General features: G+C 52.0%; 1 protein-coding gene across 14 annotated transcripts in view; it reads right to left on the bottom strand.

Annotated features, from left to right (window-relative positions):
- The window catches only part of IQSEC1 (IQ motif and Sec7 domain ArfGEF 1), a 400,627-nt gene that overhangs the window by 12,728 nt on the left and 369,083 nt on the right, over positions 1-18,816 (bottom strand). For 13 of the 14 annotated variants that reach the window (XM_036352255.1, XM_036352249.1, XM_036352252.1 and 10 more), the window contains 9 exons: positions 16,562-16,723; positions 13,915-14,037; positions 12,294-12,460; positions 6,804-6,943; positions 6,340-6,369; positions 4,890-5,015; positions 3,584-3,683; positions 1,356-1,517; positions 160-336 (listed from right to left, as the gene is read on the bottom strand). In XM_036352255.1, the coding sequence (XP_036208148.1) occupies positions 160-336; positions 1,356-1,517; positions 3,584-3,683; positions 4,890-5,015; positions 6,340-6,369; positions 6,804-6,943; positions 12,294-12,460; positions 13,915-14,037; positions 16,562-16,723 (1,187 nt within the window). The remainder of the gene's footprint in view (positions 1-159; positions 337-1,355; positions 1,518-3,583; positions 3,684-4,889; positions 5,016-6,339; positions 6,370-6,803; positions 6,944-12,293; positions 12,461-13,914; positions 14,038-16,561; positions 16,724-18,816) is intronic. The other variant, XM_036352245.1, reaches the window with a different exon arrangement.

An 18,816-nucleotide genomic window follows, 5' to 3' on the forward strand; every position in this document is an offset into this window, starting at 1 on the left:
GTGCTGTCCCCTCTGCCTGGTCACATGCTGCTCTGATTTGGGGATGGTCATGGGAAACCCAGCAGTGTCCGTCCAAGCCCTCTACTGCAGTACCATCCCGGCGCGCAGTGCATGCCCGACCACCAGTGTGCCCGTCTGAGTCCTAGGCTCAGCTCTTACCAGCTTCTGAGAGGTCCCTCAGGGAGCTGCTGAGGGCACTGCGCTTGAGGCCCTCGCTGCTGGCATAGCTGTCGTCCAGGCAGGCTCGGTTCAGTGTCCCAGTGCCAGACTCCTTTTTGAGGCTGGAGCACTGGGACATGCTGGGCCGCACAACACCCTTCTGTTTCTCAAGCTCCGCTGAAATAGAGGAGCAAGGGCCAGTGAGAGGAGCACAGCCTGGTGAGGGTCGGGGTGGGGGTGGGCCAGGGATAGGAACCCCCACCAGGAGGAATGAAGAGGACCACTGCCCTCTTTCAGGGTTGGCACTGTACCAAGTCTCCATCTATCTGAAATGGGGAAAAAAGAAGGGCGAGCATTGTCTTGGGGAAGAAGTATGATGGCTACCTTCAACAAAAGGGAGCCAAACAAGACCTGGGAGGGAGGCGGGAGAGGCTCAAGTGCCCTGTGGTCTGCAGGAAAGACAGTCTCTTTCCAGGCCTGAGGGTCAAGAAAGAGACAGAGAGGCTCGGTCTGGATGAACAAGTGTTAACTGGCCTTTCATGGAAGGGCCAGAGGTAGGCACACCTGAGCCTGCACACCTGGAGCCAGGAGAAGCAGGGGTTATCATCAGCTCCAACAAACCCAGGGGATGGGGGTGGCTGCAACTTTCTCAGTCTGCTGGGCCCTGATGCAGAAGGTGAATAGAATAACCACATAGAACTCTGGGTGCTCCTGTCCCAGGAGGTGACCAGGAACCAGGGGCCTCCCCAGTCAGAACAGGCACGGGCTTCTGAAGCCTGGCTCTCACCAGGAGGCCCCTGCCACATTTTGTGGCCTGGGCATGTGGTCTGCCAGTCACATAGACATGGGAAGGCCAGAAAAGACCAGGACAGCTCATTTCTGTGGGCTCACAGAATCACTGCCACCATATAGGAGTCAACACCTATGTCCAGCGAATCTTAAAAGATGTCAGGGCAGCCTGGCCTGTGGTGCTCAGTGGTTGAGGTCATGTCTCGATTCCCTGTAAGGGCACAGTCCTGGGTTGCAGGCTTGATCCCCAGTAGGGGGCGTGCAGGAGGCAGCCAATCGATGATTCTCATCATTGATGTTTCTATCTCTTTTTTTTTCCCCTCTCCCTCTCTCTGAAATGAAAAACTAAGAAAAAAAGATGATGCCAGGGTTGCTGGCTCTTCCTCCTCAAGAGGTCTGTAACTCACATTCTATCCTGTGCTTCTCCATCTCCTGCACCTCCGCGATGGACTCCCTCAGGTCATCGCTGAATTTCTTCCGGTCTTGAGGATTGGGAGCATTGAAGTTTATTAACACTTTTATGTCTGCTCCAGGGACTGCAGACGTGAGCCGGATGCCATTGGGGTAGTCTGCAAAGGAGAAAGAGAACCAATGGGCCCCTGCATTCTCTGTCATCTCTACTCCTGGTCAAGAAAATACCAATCTGAATTCAAGATGGGCGTGAGGGAAGTGGTCAGAGTGCAGGTCTCAGCAGGCACGTCTGACAGGGAGAAAATGCTTCCAGAGTGCAGACTGGAAAGACCACCAGACAACCTCCACCTGCCAACTCAGGTCTGTGCTCCTTCCTATGAGAGTCAAGGAAGATCTGGCTGATGTGAGGGAAGCCAGGCCCTCTTCTCCTCCTCCGTTCTGAAGGTTAGGTGCCCGGTTCCTCATTGAGACAGCAGCCAGGTGCCGAGTCCAAGAGAGGGGCAGCACCCTGCGCTCAGTGGAGTGTCTTACCCAGTCATCTCAGGCCCAAATGGCCTCCAGACCTTTAGCAACCCTGGACGCACTGTGGGTACCCTGCACCAAACACACTCTTTGCTGAATGCAGGGTCTTTCTGCTCAGACTTGCCTGTGCCCCTTCCAAGCACAAGGGGTCTCTGGGACTTTGGTCTCCTGGAAGCACCTCTCCCCTCAGTGGGAATCAAGCTTCAGCCACAGGGAGTTTGCAGGATCTTGACTCAAACATGAATCCCACTTTTGATCCATGTCAAGGCTGGAAACGCAAATGCTTAGAAGCCATGTGACTCTCCCAAGTGCAGGTGGGACTCTGAGCACTGAGAGTGCTGGGATGGAGTGTGCAGCCAGGAGCCAGGAGGCAGGAATGAGGGCTTAGCAGTGTCAAACGTTTCTCATTTTTCAAGAGAAGCCAAAAGTATTAATGTGAGGATTTAAATATCAGCTCAACAAATTTTTAAAAGTATACAAACTAAATATAACCTAACTGAGCCAGACTGAGCGGGGCTGGCAGTGTGCGGCCCCTGGTGTGAAGGCATGGCCTGGGGAAGGGAAGGTCAGCTCTTACTCGCATCTGTGCGCAGGACCATAGACTGAGCCCTCAGAATCGGAAAATGATTCAGATACAGCCTCTGTCTAGGGATTCGGTCTAGTCCGGCTGCTGGGGACAGTGTGGGGCGGCACCAGCCCCACGGTGCTGCCTGATGAAACCCAGGCAAGGCAGGCCTTCCGGCCTTGGGCAGGGCAGATGGGGCAGGAAGTGGGGAGATGGCAGGGTTGGCAGGCTGGGTCTCTCCTAGGCATGTGGGAAAGGAGAGGGAACAGCAGGTGCCGTTCCCATTGAGGACAAAGAAGAGGCAAAGAGCCCAGACCCAGCCCGAACTTCCCACTGGCGGCTGGAGGGCCGATCACAGGGCACCGCGGCCACCTGTTGTGAGAGGATGGGGCAGCCCTGCTGCGGATACCCTTCCGCCCTCCCCTCGGGCCCTCCAGCAGGACCGTCCCCCCTCATCCTAGGAGACTGGGCCAGCCTGCAGCCCGGACCTCCGCCAGGAGAGGGAAGGAGAACAGGGACACGAGGAGGAGCAAGGTCAAAGGATACGGTCAGTGGGGTGTCCTGGTTAGGAGCCAACTACCTTCCCAAATCCCCAGACCCACGATCCATTCACACCCAGAGAAGGTCTCCAGTGGTACTTGACCTAGTGCTTCCTCTGCCAGAAGCGTTCCACACACCTCAACCCTATGGCGTAGCATCACCCACGTGACAGATAAAGGACACGCAGCCTAGAGAGGTTAAGCAGCCAGGCCACACAACCGGTTTGAACCCTGGTGGTCCACTCTGGGGCTCAGCCCTGGACCTGTAGTCCTGTATGACCTTCACCTGTTTGCCCACATTTGCATATCATCTATGCCACTTACTTCATGCTTTCTTATCAACATTTATTTAAGTAAATTTACTCTGCCCTAAAGTATCTTACCACCTGCAAGAAGTAACAGTAAAAGTAAACCAGTGAGCACCATATATAATGTTATTAAATTCTTCCCAATTACTGCTGCCTTTCAGAGCATCGAAGCTACCCTGGGCTCTGTCCTTGATGGCACAGGAGGAAGGAGAGAATAAGGTGGGTCTTGGCCTCGTGTGCACAGTGCTCCAGCACATGCACAGCAGGCCCGGGAAGCCGCACACACTTACACTGGCTCTCGAAGAGCAGGACCTGCATGCCGTACAGGGAGAAAGACTGTCGGAAGTTGTATGTCACCGAGTTCTTCTTCTTCTGGAAGATCTTGGTGACCTGTGGGCAGCCAGAGACAGAGACTGAGCCACACCATCTGCCCTGCCCTGGGCAGCTCTGGGAGCTCAGGACTGAAAATGGATCTGCTGGAGACCACGTGCTTCTGTAAGAATGACTCTGTGGTTCAGAAGTCAGGAGGCCCTGCAGGAGGAAGGACCTGATATGGGGAGGAACACACGCCCACTCACTCCTTGATGTGGACAGCTTTCTGTTCCTGCCAGCCCTAGTGCCACCCTGACTGGCTACAAAGCCCCTCAACCCAGCAGAGAGCTGGCAGTCACATTGTCGCATGTGGCACTGAAGATGTCGTGCAAGGGTCTCATGTCCAGGATCCTGTCTGATCACTGTGCCCTCGGAGATTAATTTCACAAAGAAAACAGATCCAGAGGTGTGAAGTGGCTTGCTCAAGGTCAGGATGCTTAAAAATAACTTGAACCCACACATCTGGTTCCCACCTCAGGAATCACAAAAGTGAGGCTGATCCTCAAGCAGGTGGGGACTAAGGACAGGGTCCTCCAGCAAGAAAAGTCTGTGGCATGCAGGGGGACAAAGATCCAAGAACAGGTTTCCCCTGTTCTTTGCAGAGGCATCTTCATCCCCACTGGCTCACATCCGTGCTGCCTTTTTTGGGGGACAAGCACTCCTCAATCTCCCTTTGGGGAACCCCCGTCTGCCACCCTCAATCCATTAGTCCTGGGGACTGTGATCCAGGCTTAGGCACTTAGCACCACACCTGCCTGGCCCCATGACTAGCTCTGGCACTGGAAACAACAAGACCATTGCTGGGATTTTTAAGAAGTGAATCCTACTGGTGGCCAAGGAGACAAAATTAAGCCTGGAGCAGCCAAGGTCGACTTTCCCTTCTAGGATGAAGCCTGCCTGAGAAGGGAGCCCACACAGAGGAGGAACCTACACAGCTAAGCAATGGAGATCATCAAAAGGAGTCCTGCTGACATGTTTGAGCCTCAGGAATAGCCAGGGCTGAGGCTCCAAATCCCCTTCTGAACTTTTACATAAGCCAACGAAGCCCCATTTTCAATGGTAGCATCTGTGTTAGATTCTGCTCCTGGCAACCCAGAGACCTGGGCTAACTCCACCCCATCGCCTCCACCCCACACCTGTGTGGGCATTTCCCCACATGCAGGCACATAGCCAGGTCTCCCTGCGTAACAGCTGTCAGCCATGAATCCGTGGGGAACCACGTACCACCAAGAGGTCATTAAACAGGAAGATTTCTCGCTGATGCAGTCCGAGTTTCTGGGGCTTATTTGGATCTGGAACCTCGAAGAGTCGGCAGTAGCAGACCAACCGCCGGTGAGGCAGAGAGAGAACCTGTGGGGGGGAAGGGAAGTGTGTCCTCAGCAGCCTGCTCTGCCTCTGGAGCCTGGGTAGCACAGAGTTAGCCTGAATGTGAGGAGCCCAGCCCTTGGGCCTGTGTTCCAAACACCTTTTCTTACAGACCATGCAGAATAGACCATGTTTCTGGCTTGCAGCTGTTTTCCCGCCTGTCCTGTAGAGCCAGGGTAAGGGTGCCGCTTCTGGTGAGACCTCTGCTCGATTCTTTCAGGCAGGTACAGACTCCTTAGAGAACCATGTTCACATGTGAGCCCCCAGCCAGAGGGGAATGTTTGTTTTCTGAGTCCCCAAAGTGCCCATTAGTCTCCTGTAAATATTTTTTCTAGAGAGAATCTACCCTAGATGAGGAAACTGAGGTACAGAGAAGCTGACAACTTGCCTCAGCCACACACGAGGAGCTGCAGAGCCTTGGAGTTGTCCCATTCTCCAGACCCCTCCTAAATAATTAACATTTCTGAAGCATGAAAGACCCTATCCAAACTTGAGCCAGCAGTCACTGCTCTGTGGGGCCTGGTCTGACCCTCTGCTCTGTACACCTGCCTCTGAACACACCTGTCACAGATTCAAAGAGCCCCCGACCTTGCCGAAGTCCAAGCTGCTATCAAGGCCTAGTATGACAAACCATCATGTAGGCCCACTTGTGGCTCTGGGAGTGCTCCTAAAGCCCACAGGAGACAGATGGGTCAGTAAGGAGACAGTACATGCCCAGTTAAGACCCCCAGAGGGTAAGCATAGTAGTAGCCAAGGAGTATTAACTCTGCAAAAGGTGCCAACTCTGCAAGGGTTGAAAGGTGCCCGAGCTCAGTACATTAAGAAGACAAGATAAGGGGAGGGAAATGCATGGCCCAGCCTGGCACAAACGCAGGAGGGCTGATTCAGGGAACAATGTTGACTGGAGCAAAAGTACAAAGTAAAGAGGATGATGGCTTTTGGGGCTGGAGAGGTGGACAAGGGCAGGTCACAGAAGCACATTTTGGGGACAGAGCTTGGGCTGGGTGGGGAAAGAGAAGGCCCTCCAATAAACATCAGTGTCTCAGTGTCTGGGGACCAACCTGGGTCTCTGAGCTCAACTGGGCCTAGAGGAGAGGGAAGGAGACTGCTTTCAGCCTGACAGCACAGCCTGTAATCTCTGGGCCTGCAGAGATTTGAGTCTGGGTTAATTATGAAAATCATATTTCTTATTGCTGCAGAATTAACTCAAGCAGCCAGAACTATGGATCTGGGAACAGGAAGATGTGGGCACACGGGGCACCCCTAGGGTGGGATATTAGCCAGAACGTGAAAGCAGAGGGATACTCACACAGCCAAGCCCATGATGCAGGGATCCAATCTAAATGGGGAAATAGCAAACAAAGAAAAAAATCAATGTTGTAAAAGATGCACCTGGGTGCCTGAGAGGCAATGCCCGCCCAAGGCATCTTTCCTTAGCTCTATCCAGCCACACCCAAGTGGGTGGACAGGAAAGGCCCTCTCACTGGCAGGCTGAGGGCATTCCCAAGTCACCAAGGAACTGTGCAACCCTGCCCATTGGTTTATTAAAATCCTCAGCTTCTCCAACTTTAGCCCAGAGCAAATGGTTGTTATTCCCAAATATTAGAAGTCTTTTTAAAGAAACCCAAATTCTCAAAGAATTCACCAGCCCTGCCTGGAAGGGGCATCAGGGCCACTGGCAGAAACTGAGGCCAGCAGGGCACTGGGTGGGAAGGGGGGTGTGAGCAACTCATGCCCCCAGCAACTCCCCTGGGACATAGGGCCACCACATACCGGCTTCTTCCCCACGATAAGCTTCTCCACCTTCTGCACCTGGGACACGTGGTCCTCATTGGTCTTCAGCTCCCGCTTGCGAATCCGTTCATAGATACCAATCAGTGTCTCTCGGGGAATGTCCTCACCATCGTCTACACCTAGGCAGGAGACAGTGGCCAGGCGTTAGTCAGGCTAGGGCAGTGATGGCGAACCTTTTGAGCTTGTCATGTCAGCATTTTGAAAAACCCTAACTTAACTCTGGTGCCGTGTCACATATAGAAATTTTTTGATATTTGGGGAGAACCAAGATGGCGGCATAGGTTAACGCCGGAGTTTGCTGCTTTGAACAACTACTTCAAAAGTGAAACCAAAAAACGGAAGGGACATCACCCAGAACCACAGGAACGCTGGCTGAGTGGAAGTCCTACAACTAGGAGGAAAGAGAAACGCATACGGACACTCAGAGGAGGCGCAGTGCTGAAGTCAAATTCTGAGGTGCGGAGTGCGCGGAGCGGGGCTGGTGGCGGAGGGCGCGGTTGGCGTTTTCAATCGGGAGGGAGTCGCAGACTCTGAGCTCCAGATCCGGGCGAGTCTTTAGCGACCCAGACTCAAACGGGAGAAGCGGGACTGTCTGGCTTCGGTCAGAGCGAGTGCAGCTTTCTCTCCGAGCTTTGCAGCGGGTGCTGGGACTCAGAGAGGCAGAGCCCCTGGGGACAGGACTGAGAGCCGCCATAACTGCTCTCTCCGGCCCACCCTGTTGATCCTGTTCGACCCGCCCCACCCAAGCCCTGCACACAGGCATTTGCCGGATAGCCTCAGGCAAAGGCTAGATTAGCACCTCCCTAGAGGACAGAAGTTCTCTCACTGCTGACACAGCTGATTCTCATAGCCACTTGGCCTGGAGGTCAAACCCTCCCTGGAATTAGCTACAACAATCAAGATTTAACTATAAGACTGCGAACAAAGACCACTAGGGGGTGCACTAAGGAAGCATAACAAAATGCGGAGACAAAGAAACAGGACAAAATTGTCAATGGAAGATATAGAGTTCAGAACCACACTTTTAAGGTCTCTCAAGAACTGTTTAGAAGCCGCCGATAAACTTAATGAGATCTACAAGAAAACTAATGAGACCCTCGATCTTATATTGGGGAACCAACTAGAAATTAAGCATACACGGACTGAAATAACGAATATTATACAGACTCCCGACAGCAGACCAGAGGAGCGCAAGAATCAAGTCAATGATTTGAAATGCGAGGAAGCAAAAAACACCCAACCGGAAAAGCAAAATGAAAAAAGAATCCAAAAATGCGAGGATAGTGTAAGGAGCCTCTGGGACAGCTTCAAGCGTACCAACATCAGAATTATAGGGGTGCCAGAAGATGAGAGAGAGCAAGATATTAAAAACCTATTTGAAGAAATAATGACAGAAAACTTCCCCCACCTGGTGAAAGAAATGGACTTACAGGTCCAAGAAGCGCGGAGAACCCCAAACAAAAGGAATCCAAAGAGGACCACACCAAGACACATCATAATTAAAATGCCAAGAGCAAAAGATAAAGAGAGAATCTTAAAAACAGCAAGAGAAAGAAACTCAGTTACCTACAAGGGAATACCCATACGACTGTCAGCTGATTTCTCAACAGAAACTTTGCAGGCCAGAAGGGAGTGGCAAGAAATATTCAAAGTGATGAATGCCAAGAACCTACAACCAAGATTACTTTATCCAGCAAAGCTATCATTCAGAATTGAAGGTCAGATAAAGAGCTTCACAGATAAGGAAAAGCTAAAGGAGTTCATCACCACCAAACCAGGATTATATGAAATGCTGAAAGGTATCCTTTAAGAAGAGGAAGAAGAAGAAAAAGGTAAAGATACAAATTATGAACAACAAATATGCATCTATCAACAAGTGAATCTAAGAATCAAGTGAATAAATAATCTGATGAACAGAATGAACTGGTGATTATAATAGAATCAGGGACATAGAAAGGGAATGGACTGACTATTCTTGGGGGGGAAAGGGGTGTGGGAGATGCGGGAAGAGACTGGACAAAAATCGTGCACCTATGGATGAGGACAGTGGGTGGGGAGTGAGGGCGGAGGGTGGGGCGGGAACTGGGAGGAGGGGAGTTATGGGGGGAAAAAAAAGAGGAACAAATGTAATAATCTGAACAATAAAGATTTAATTAAAAAAAAAAAGAAATTTTTTAATATTTGCAACCATAGTAAAACAAAGACTTATATTTTGATATTTATTTTATATATTTAAATGCCATTTAACAAAGAAAAATCAACCAAAAAAATGAGTTCGCGTGTCAGAGGTTCGCCATCACTGACTGGGCTAGGGTCTGGGTGGTCCCTTCAGTCTCAAGCCTCAGGCTTACTCCAATTTACCAGTTTCTAACCCAATTCAGAACAGTGATCCCTTTCACCAGTCCCAGCAGAACCACAGACCTTCCAGACCCACAGCTACTAAACATCCTCAGTCAACCACAAATTCCTCAGAATCCTTCCACCAGGGACAAGGCCAGCACAGCCACCTGGACAAGCACAGGAGGGCTGATAGAGGGCTTTATAAATATTACCTTGCTGATCCTGACCACAGCCCCGTGGGGTGGGCATACCATCCCTATTCCATAGATGAGAAAGCCAAGGCCTGGGGAAGAGATTAGATTTGAGGTGAGGGGAGGGTTTGTAAGTTTAGTTTCCAACACTGAGCCCATCCTCACTTCGCCCGTTGTTAGCCTTGTGACTCAATCTTTCTGAGCTGAGCATCTGTGAAAAAGACCACCAAGAGCATGGGTGGCTTCTCAGAGCTGTGGTGAGAAGTGTGAGCAGCTCTTGGCATGCCCCTCCAAGTGAGATCTTGGTGCATTTGCCAGCTGTTGTCCCACATCACATGGGCAGAATCCAGGGGCAAGACTCAAACCTGGATTGCTCTGACAACAAGTGCATACCTTCTGCTACACCACTATGAAAACTGCTGTGAGAAAAGAAACTCAGCCCTACTCACAGGAGAAACACAAACCCACATCCATCCTTAGACCACAGACTAGCTCAACCAACCAAAGGATTAGTAAAACTGTTGACGAGGCTATGGGGAGGGGCTTGCCAAGTCCTTTGACCTAGCAGAGGGCCTCACACAGTGAGTGCTCCATGCAGGGAGTGACCATCTGAGTGCTCTGAAGTGAGCTTCCCTGCCCTCAGGGGCCAGCCAAGCTTGGGAGGGGCAGAAGTGCTCCTCTCTATGTCCTGGTGGCCTCTGCTCTCTCCAGTCTTCGTGTTATGGCAGTACCCACCACTAGGGGGTGCACCAAGGACCTACAGATCAGAGGGAGTTATCTGACCCAGGAGAGGGATTGACAGAGCAGCCTGTACTACAAAAATAAAGAAGAGTAGAAATTTTAAACAGCTCAGCAAGCTCACAGTTGGACTTGATTTAGACCAACTTTTGTTTCTTTTAAAAAAATATGATACCTCCTCCTGGCTGCTTGAAGATTGGCCGCCATCATGAACGACACAGTAACTATGTGGACCAGGAAGTTCATTGCCAACATACTTCGGCGGAAACAAATGATCATTGATGTCCTTCACCCTGGAAAGGCATCAATACCCAAGACAGAAATTCAGGGAAAACTACCAAATTGTATAAGACTACACCAGATGTCATCTTTGTATTTGGATTCAGAACCCATTTTGGTGGTGGCTAGACAGCTGGCTTTGGCATGATTTATAACTCCTTTGATTACACAAAGAAAAATAAACCCAAACATAGACTTGCAAGACATGACCTGTATGAGAAGAAGACCTCAAGAAAACAGAAGGAACACAAGAACAGGATGAAGAGAGACAGGGGCTGCAGAGGCCAACGTGGGTGCTGCAGAGAGTGAGCTGGAGATGGGACCGCAGGAGTCAAGATTCTTCAGGGACTTGATCTGTGGTGACTGTGCAGATTTCCATGAGAGGATTAATAAATTAAGAACTTCTGGGTGGAAAAAAAATTAAAATATGATGCCATTTAAAGGGGACCTCAGCCCGCTGCAGCTGGTATTTCCCGAGAGGACCCAGCTCCTGCTCCCTTCCTTCCAGGAACTCCAGGTACACAAGGCCCATGCCATCAGCCAACATGGAGTCAGCTGGAAGACAGCTGTTCCCTTTTCGATTCCTTCCCTATCCAACGCCAAGAAGGCCTCCCTTCTTGCTGCCTACTGCCGGAAACCAATTCCAGCATGACAGCAGGGCTGAATCTGGGAATGGCTGATGGCATTTCCCCAAACCTGAAAAGGGATGATTGTTGGCTGCCAGACAGCTCAGGGCATCTTAATCTACATGTTATTGCCTCCTACTGGCCAAACACCTGAACAGCGGTAGGCTAATTCCCCCATTCTGATAATGCCTCTGTATTGGAAACCCTGACCCTTTGAAGTGTATTATCTCTGCCTCGCCTCGGGACAATTTGTGTTAATAAAAACCATGGGGTCCTGGGACGAGGAGACCTGAGATCTTCGACCTTAGAACTTAGATCTTAGTTTCCTTTAAACTAAGCTCCTCTGACCCCCAAATGCCTTTCAAAATTATATTTCGTCTCCGGACTCCTATTTAATCTATGCACAGCCTTCTCCAGATTGCTGAGCCCTTCTTAATGCTGGAACAAGAACCCCGGCAGCCTACCTCATCAGTACCTGACATGGGCCCACCTGCCAGGAAGAGAGGGCAGCCTCAGCCTCAGGGCCCAGCCAGAAACAGCTCCTGCTGGAATCAACAGTGGTATTTTCTTTTCATTGTATTCATTTTCATAATGACTGCCTATGTGTGACAAATGCTACTGGTTTCCCATTTACAGTGGTGATATAAAGTTCCTTTAAAAACATATTTAAATAAATAGACAAAAGCAAAAAGGCAAGACAGTTTCAAGAAGAACATGAAGTGTAAAGGATGAGTAGCTGGGCAGATGCTGTGAGGGATGCAGCAGTGATGGACTGGGATGTGCTGGCCCATCTGTCCAGCTCCCGCCTGCTGGAGGTCTCAGGGCTCCCAGCACCTAGGCTCCATTCTGTGCTCCTACACATACTTCCAAATAGGCCTTGGTCGACCTATGCCTGGCCTGGCCTGGCCTTCTGGTGCTGTGATGATCTGGTTTCTCCAGTCTCTGTCCCCTTGTGACTAATTCCCCTCCACCTGGACCTGCCAAACCCCTGTTCATCCTTTAATAACAGGCTAAAAACATCACCTTCTCCAGGAGTTAGGTTTCATGCATCCCAAAACTCAGGCAACACTTTCTCTTTATGGTAATTTGTACTTTGTGAACGCATTGTTGAGACCAACACTGCTTGAAAGCCCATCTGAGCAAGAACTGGGTATGCTGCAGCCAGGCCTCCTAGCTCTCCCCTGCACCCAGCAGGAGGTAATGTAAATTTGCCTCTCAGCCCCACACATGGTGGGGCTCATGCTCAGAGTTGTCTGTGGAGGTGTGTGTCTGAGCCTGGGGCCGGGACAGCTCACCTCGGAGGTTCTTGACGAAGTCCTCCAGCTTCATCTTGCGCTCAGGCTTGACGTTGGGGCTGTACATGTCTGTGTTGAGCAGGATGATGGCGAAGGCCAGGATGAAGATGGTGTCTGGGTTCCGGAACTGCCGCACCACCCCAGGGTTGCAGATGCAGTACCGCTGGCTGGGGGCCGGGGAAAGGGAGGCGGGTCAGGGCTCCTTCAGTTGGGGCAGGGAGTGGATCTGCCTGTCACTCATGAGTAGTTGCCATAGCTCCACCTGGCACTGAACAGCTGAGGCTCAGCTCCTGCACCTGGTAAACAGGGACAACACCTGCCTGGCAGAGCTGCCCTGACTACACACTCAACCTCTCACCTGCACTATAGCTGGTAAGCAAGGACAATACCTGCCTGGCAGAGCTGCTCTGACTACCCACTCACCCCTCTCACCTGTACTGTAGCTGACAATGGCTCTCGGGGGAAGACAACGTTCCCCAGGCTCCCTAGGAGCTGGTACAACCACGTGACTAAGTTCTGGCCAACAGGATATGGGCACTTTCAAGACTGTGTCTTAAACGGCAGGGGTGTGCCCTCCACTCTCTTGCCCTGCCTGGAACTGGGGTGAGATGAAAAGAGCCTGCTCCCTGCACCAGCTAAGAGGGAGATGCACTTCTGTCTTGTTTCAGCTGTAGCTTCTGGGCAGCTTCTTAGACACCTGAACTAACAGCCTCACTGAGTGATCTGTGCACTGTACTCACTGCCTCAAATGGACCCCCGCCCTCACCTCTAAGAGGCCTCTCACTGGTAACCTCATGGAGGCATGGTGAGAGGGGCAGAAACAGAGAAGAGGAGCCAGGTGGGGCATTGCTACTGAAGCAATAGCCATCAGTGCTCAGGCAACGTGGGCTTCAATTCTGTCTTGTGACACCTCTTCCAAGAAACCCTCCTGGAAGGAAGTGGCTGAACATCCCTCTTCTAGGCCCTGGGACTGCCCTCCTCCTGTGTCTTCATTCCTCCTTGGCCCACCACTGGTGCTGAGCCCAAAGTGCTGGAGCAGCAGTTGACTTGTGTCTGTCACACCCAACAAGGAACACAGAGACCCCTACACAGTGTACACACAGTCCCAGGATGGAAGACTGTGAGGTGACCTTGAATACAGGCTCTCTGGGCTGTGTGCCCACACATACTAAGTGGGTTAAGCCTTCCACCCTGTCTAGGGTAGGTACTCGTTATCCCCGCCCTATAGGCAAGGACTCAAGGCACAGAGAGGTTAATAAGCAAAAGGTCACACAGCTGGTAAGCGGTGGAGTAGGTATTAGAACCAGGTCATCTGGCTCTGCAGCTCATGCTCTGAGTCACTGTGAGAGAGCAGCTGCCCCGTAAAAGGGCAGATGAAGGAACACACAGATGGACTCAGAATGGATGAGGCGCATGAGGACTTGGAGGAAGACAAAGACTTAAAAAACCCTGGCTCTAGCACTAACTAGCAAAGTTCCTGGCACCCAGGAGGGGCTTCTGGCTCACCTCCCAGGTGAGTTCAGGGCCACCCGATCCTGTGAAGGGGGCTAAAGGGATTAAACCCTTTGCTAGGAACCTTCCTCTCCCTGATGCCCTCCCCCTGCCCCACTGCAGCCCCAACCTGAAGGCCTCGATGAGCCGCTCCACCTTCTGCGCCTCCCCCTGGACCCGGATATGCGCCTGGAACTTTCTGAGGGCTTCGTCCAGCTCCATGGCAGAGAAGTCCATCTCATCCACCACGCAGCTGAAACAAGACAAGGCCATGTCAGTGTCCGCTGCCTACAGCCTCTGCTGCCTTCCCACTAGGCTAGGTGAGCACATGCTTGCAGAGTGGAGCAGTGGGGTTGATGAAAGGGAGCCAGGGAGCTGCCTGGAGGGCCGTAGAGGCAAAGCTGCCACTTGTCTGGGAGGGCATCTGCTTAGCTTCCTCCAATCAGCAAACTATTCAGATTATGGCCAAAGATCCCTGTGCTTCTGGGGAATCCATAAAGCCCTGAAACTGTAGGAAATGTTAATGTTTATACCTATGTGTGCAATTTTCTAGACATACAGGGAGCCAGAGCATACAACTATTCTTAATAAGGACCCTTTGTGCAGAAACAAATGTTACACAGATGTAATGCAGACGTAATGCAGGAGTCTTCTGGCATTCTGAGGGAGCCAGGAGCACACGCCCATCCTCACAAGAAGGAAGTGGAGGCTGGGCACTAACTCTCCACACAGTAGTCTCACAGAGTCTGTGCTTCACACCAAGGGTATGGGAAGAGGTGGCTGGGTGTTTCTGAAACCATCCTCGTGTGCCAATCAGAAGGATGAAGGGCAGAGCTTGGGGAGGCCTCTGGTTCTTATCACAGCCAAGCTTCCACATTACAGCCCGCTCAGTTCTCTGATCAGGACACTTAAACAGAGAATGTGGGGTCCGAACTAAGGACCCAAGCAGCATAAACTGGTGTCTGGTTTACGTTTATAACAAAGCCATAGCCACCCTTGGGGCTGTGGAGGCGTCAGCCATAGGGGACCTAATTCTACACCCAAGGCCTACCTCCACTGGGGGTGATAGGCTATGATAAGCTGTTGTGCCCCCAACCTTCTCTGAGCACTAAGGGCTTTTTGTGGGGAAAGTTAGGAGGTGGGGGGCCACCTGGGACAATCTGCTGACCAGCTCCTGAGTAGGATGCTGGTGTGGAGGGTAGAGGTGGGAGGAACCTCACTACTTTCTGAGGTCACTGCTATTTTCTGATCCAAGGAGAACAATGCACGGATTTCCTTCAGACCAGAAGCCAGGGCACAGAGGGGAGTGCAGAAATAGCTATAGGGGAGGGGGGCTGCACTGCAAGGATTTTAGGCCCAATTCACTAAGGAGCTAATCTGTTTCCCCTGAACCATTTCCTCATACCAATTTAAAAGGAAGGGGGATGGGGTGGGGAGGAGATTAACCATACTAACAACCCAGCAGGCTTTCCAGAATGAGGCCAGAACAGAAACGCTGAGCTGAGCAGGAAGAAAGCAGCTCAGATGGGCACACCTGGCCAAGAAAGGACGCAGGCTTCGTTCTGCTGGGTACTGGACACATACCAGCCATACTCCTGTGTGTGTGTATCTGCGTGTGACTGCATGAGTATGTATGTGTATATATGAGGCCGTGTGTGTTTGGGGGGAGGGAGGGTGCACCCAGGCCAGGCCCTCTCCCTTTGATCCCGGGTTTCCTCACCTGTGGTACAAAGAGGCCACAGCACCCACCTACCTCCCCCAGGGGAGCATCAGAGGCAGCAGGTATACATGTGGCCAGGCCCTTCCTCATTGCAGAGAGGGCCTGACTTCAGGGGGCCACCCCTTGCTTGTCCTTTTCCCAGATGAGGCAGGGGCTGGACAGATGGAAGCCACTGTTACTGATGGTTAGCTCTTTACTCTGCTTTTATTTCTGTTTCTGGACTATCTGCCCAAGGTCAGCATATCAGCTCATAACTGCTTGGGTCAGAAAACGCTTCAACAACAGGCCTGGGGAAAATCCCTCAGGTCTCGGCAAAGGGTGAGCAAACACATGTACTGAGCCATCCCATTCCACTGACTGGCTTCTCATCTGTGAATGGGGGTCATCAATCCCTGACATCCACCCCCATGGGTGAGATGAGAACATAGTAAACACAAGGGCCAAATGCAGGTGCCTTTTTACTCAGGAGTCTCAAAGAGGAGTGGAGAGTGTAGGGTACATGCTGCGCAGACTTCTCAAAACTGCCAGCAGTTCCCAGGGAACTGGAAACCCGTTTTTTCTGCAGGATTCCAAGCAGCTGAGTGCTATGGCTGCCAGCTCTCTGGGCTGGTGAAATGTGGAGTGATGAGATGGGGGTTGGACTTTTACCCCCTGATCTCCCATCCAGGAGAGGCAAGAGAGAGAAGCAGAGGCAGTGATCTGGGTGTGGTGCTGCCCATCTTGGAGGCGCTGGAGTCTCTCTTGGCCAGCTCCCAACCTCCATCAAAGGGCATCTGTCAAGGCCCTGACCTTGCACACCCCTTCCTCACTGAGTGCTCAGTGGCTCAGTCTGCCTGAAGAGGAGTGGAGGTGCTAAAGGTGTGTGAAGGGGGCGCCCAAGGGTAGATGCCCACATGTATGCCTGGCAAGGTATGTGTGAGATGGTATTGGTGTCTAGGAGCTAGAAAGAGGTAAGGGGAGGGTTTGGTATATGTCCCAGCAGCAGGGCAGGCCTGAGGGTCATGGAGTCTCACAGGAACACGTCCATGCCGGCCCAACCCCCAGTCCCAGAACTCACTCCAGCACATCGCGGTTGAATTGCTTCTGCCTGTTGCCCAGGAACTCGCCAATCATCTGCCGGCTCAGGCCCTTGCGTTGCAACAGGAAGTGGGCTACTCCCACTGGTGTGTCTGGCACAAAGCCACGCTCAATGAGGTACTGGATGCCCTTCTCAGGCTTCCTGGGGGGGTGGGATAAAAGACAGGCTCAGCTGTGGCAGCTCCGGCCCCTCCAGGCTTGCTCTTACCTCTGTGGGCACTCCAAGGCACCCCAGCTGAGACCCTTGACTCAGGCACCCTGTCCCATCCCCAACCTGCAACATGGGGGAACCTAGAACTTCCCAGACCCTGCGCCAAGAATGGACAAGACTGGGTCAGCCACAGGAGCATAGCCATGGGTGCTAGAGCAGGGACCCTCCTCAGCTGCCCTGCACTACGCTAAACCCTGGCCCCATAACCGGCCCCTGCCCACCCAGCTTTATGCTCCCCACTGAGTAGAACCTGGTGCCCCATGCTGCACCTCCAGGCAGAGTTGAACAACCCTTGCCCAGCACATGCTAGTCTGCCTTCTACTGTCCTCCATCCACCTACATAGAAAAAACAATCTCTAACACCTGCTGAGCACTTACTCTGTGCATCACTGCCTAAGCCAGTGATGGCGAACCTATGACACGCGTGTCAGAGGTGACACGCGAACTCATTTTTTTGGTTGATTTTTCTTTGTTAAATGGCATTTAAATATATAAAATAAATATCAAAAATATAAGTCTTTGTTTTACTATGGTTGCAAATATCAAAAAAATTTCTATATGTGACACGGCACCAGAGTTAAGTTAGGGTTTTTCAAAATGCTGACATGCCGAGCTCAAAAGGTTCGCCATCACTGGTCTAAGCACTCTATACCCACTAACTTACTTAATTCTTACACTCCTCCTTGGGGTCAGCACACTTGTTACCTGTGCTGTTTACGGGCCCAACAACCTTGTTACCTTGCCTTGTTGTAAGAACTTGCTAATGGTCAGTTCCTAGAATGATACCACAGTAAGCACTGTGAGAGGTTCTTAGGATTAGCCTCAACTTATGAGAGGAAATGGAGGCATGGCACAAGCCCTGCCTGGGCAGTGGATGAGGGCTTCACAGAGGGACTAGGTGTGTCCACCTGCACAGGGAGCTGTGGGGCAGAGAAGCCCCCCAGGGGCTTGGCAGTGAGCCCAGGCAGATCCCTCCTCCCTTTGGGCCTCCATCCTCCTAGTGGTTGTGTAGTATGACATGAGCCTGGCTGAACTCACAAGGAAGTACTGGTGGTCCAAGGAGACAGGGTGAGGAGAGAGGGCCACAAATGTGATTCTTGGAGGGCAGGTGCCCTCCTCTGACACCAAAACCTGTGGAGGACTTGGGGTACACCTGGCACCCATGCCAGCATGGGATAAGTTGAGCCACCCACTAACTGGGGGCTGGCCATACCCATGTCCCAGTGGTCAGTATTCTGTTGCCTGGGGGCATGGAGATGGCCAGTATCAACCTGCCTCCTCAATGCACAGCTCCTGGCTGACAGGAGTGTCTTGAAGATACTGGATTTCCACACACAAGCAAAAGTGACCCTCCTGCTGCAAGGTGACCCTGCTATTTTTATCCTGGATGACCACACACCCTGACCTCACCCTCAGGAGCTCGGTGGGGAGCAGCTGCCAGCCAGATGGTTCCTGGCACTAAAGTGGTGACAGAGTAGCCCTGTTCCCTCACCCCTGCCAGGGCCCCCCCACATAACTCATTCTTCCCCATGACTCTGTGGTCTCTGACCAAGAAACCCCCATACTCCAGGCCTCTCCAGCCACTTGGCAAAATGATAGTATGGCCAGGGCGGGAGTTTCCTCACCAATACACTCCACACTGGCTTCCACAGGACCCCAGCCCATGCCTCCCTCCCTCCCTCAACTTCAAAATGAGGGGTCACCCCAGGTCTGTGTTCCTGCATGGCAATGACTGGAGGGTTGCCCTAGGCCTCCCTGAATCACCCACCCACACCTGGCCTGCCCGGCCCCTTGATGGCCCCAATATAGTGTTCAGGTCTAAGCCCAGCCTGCTGCTGCTCCCGGGGTTGGGGGCTACTCTCCCTTCTCTGCCCTCACCCAGCCCCTCCTGTGTTCATGTGAAATGTCATGTAGCATCATGGATTTCAGGGAGATGGCATCTTCTACCCTGGAGAAGCTCCAAGTGCAATGGGATAGGACACACTGCAGGAAGGAGCAGCTGTGCAAGGGGCCCTGGAAACACA

This window comes from Myotis myotis, unplaced genomic scaffold (genome assembly GCF_014108235.1).
Source record: "Myotis myotis isolate mMyoMyo1 unplaced genomic scaffold, mMyoMyo1.p scaffold_m19_p_2, whole genome shotgun sequence".
NCBI lineage: Eukaryota > Metazoa > Chordata > Mammalia > Chiroptera > Vespertilionidae > Myotis > Myotis myotis.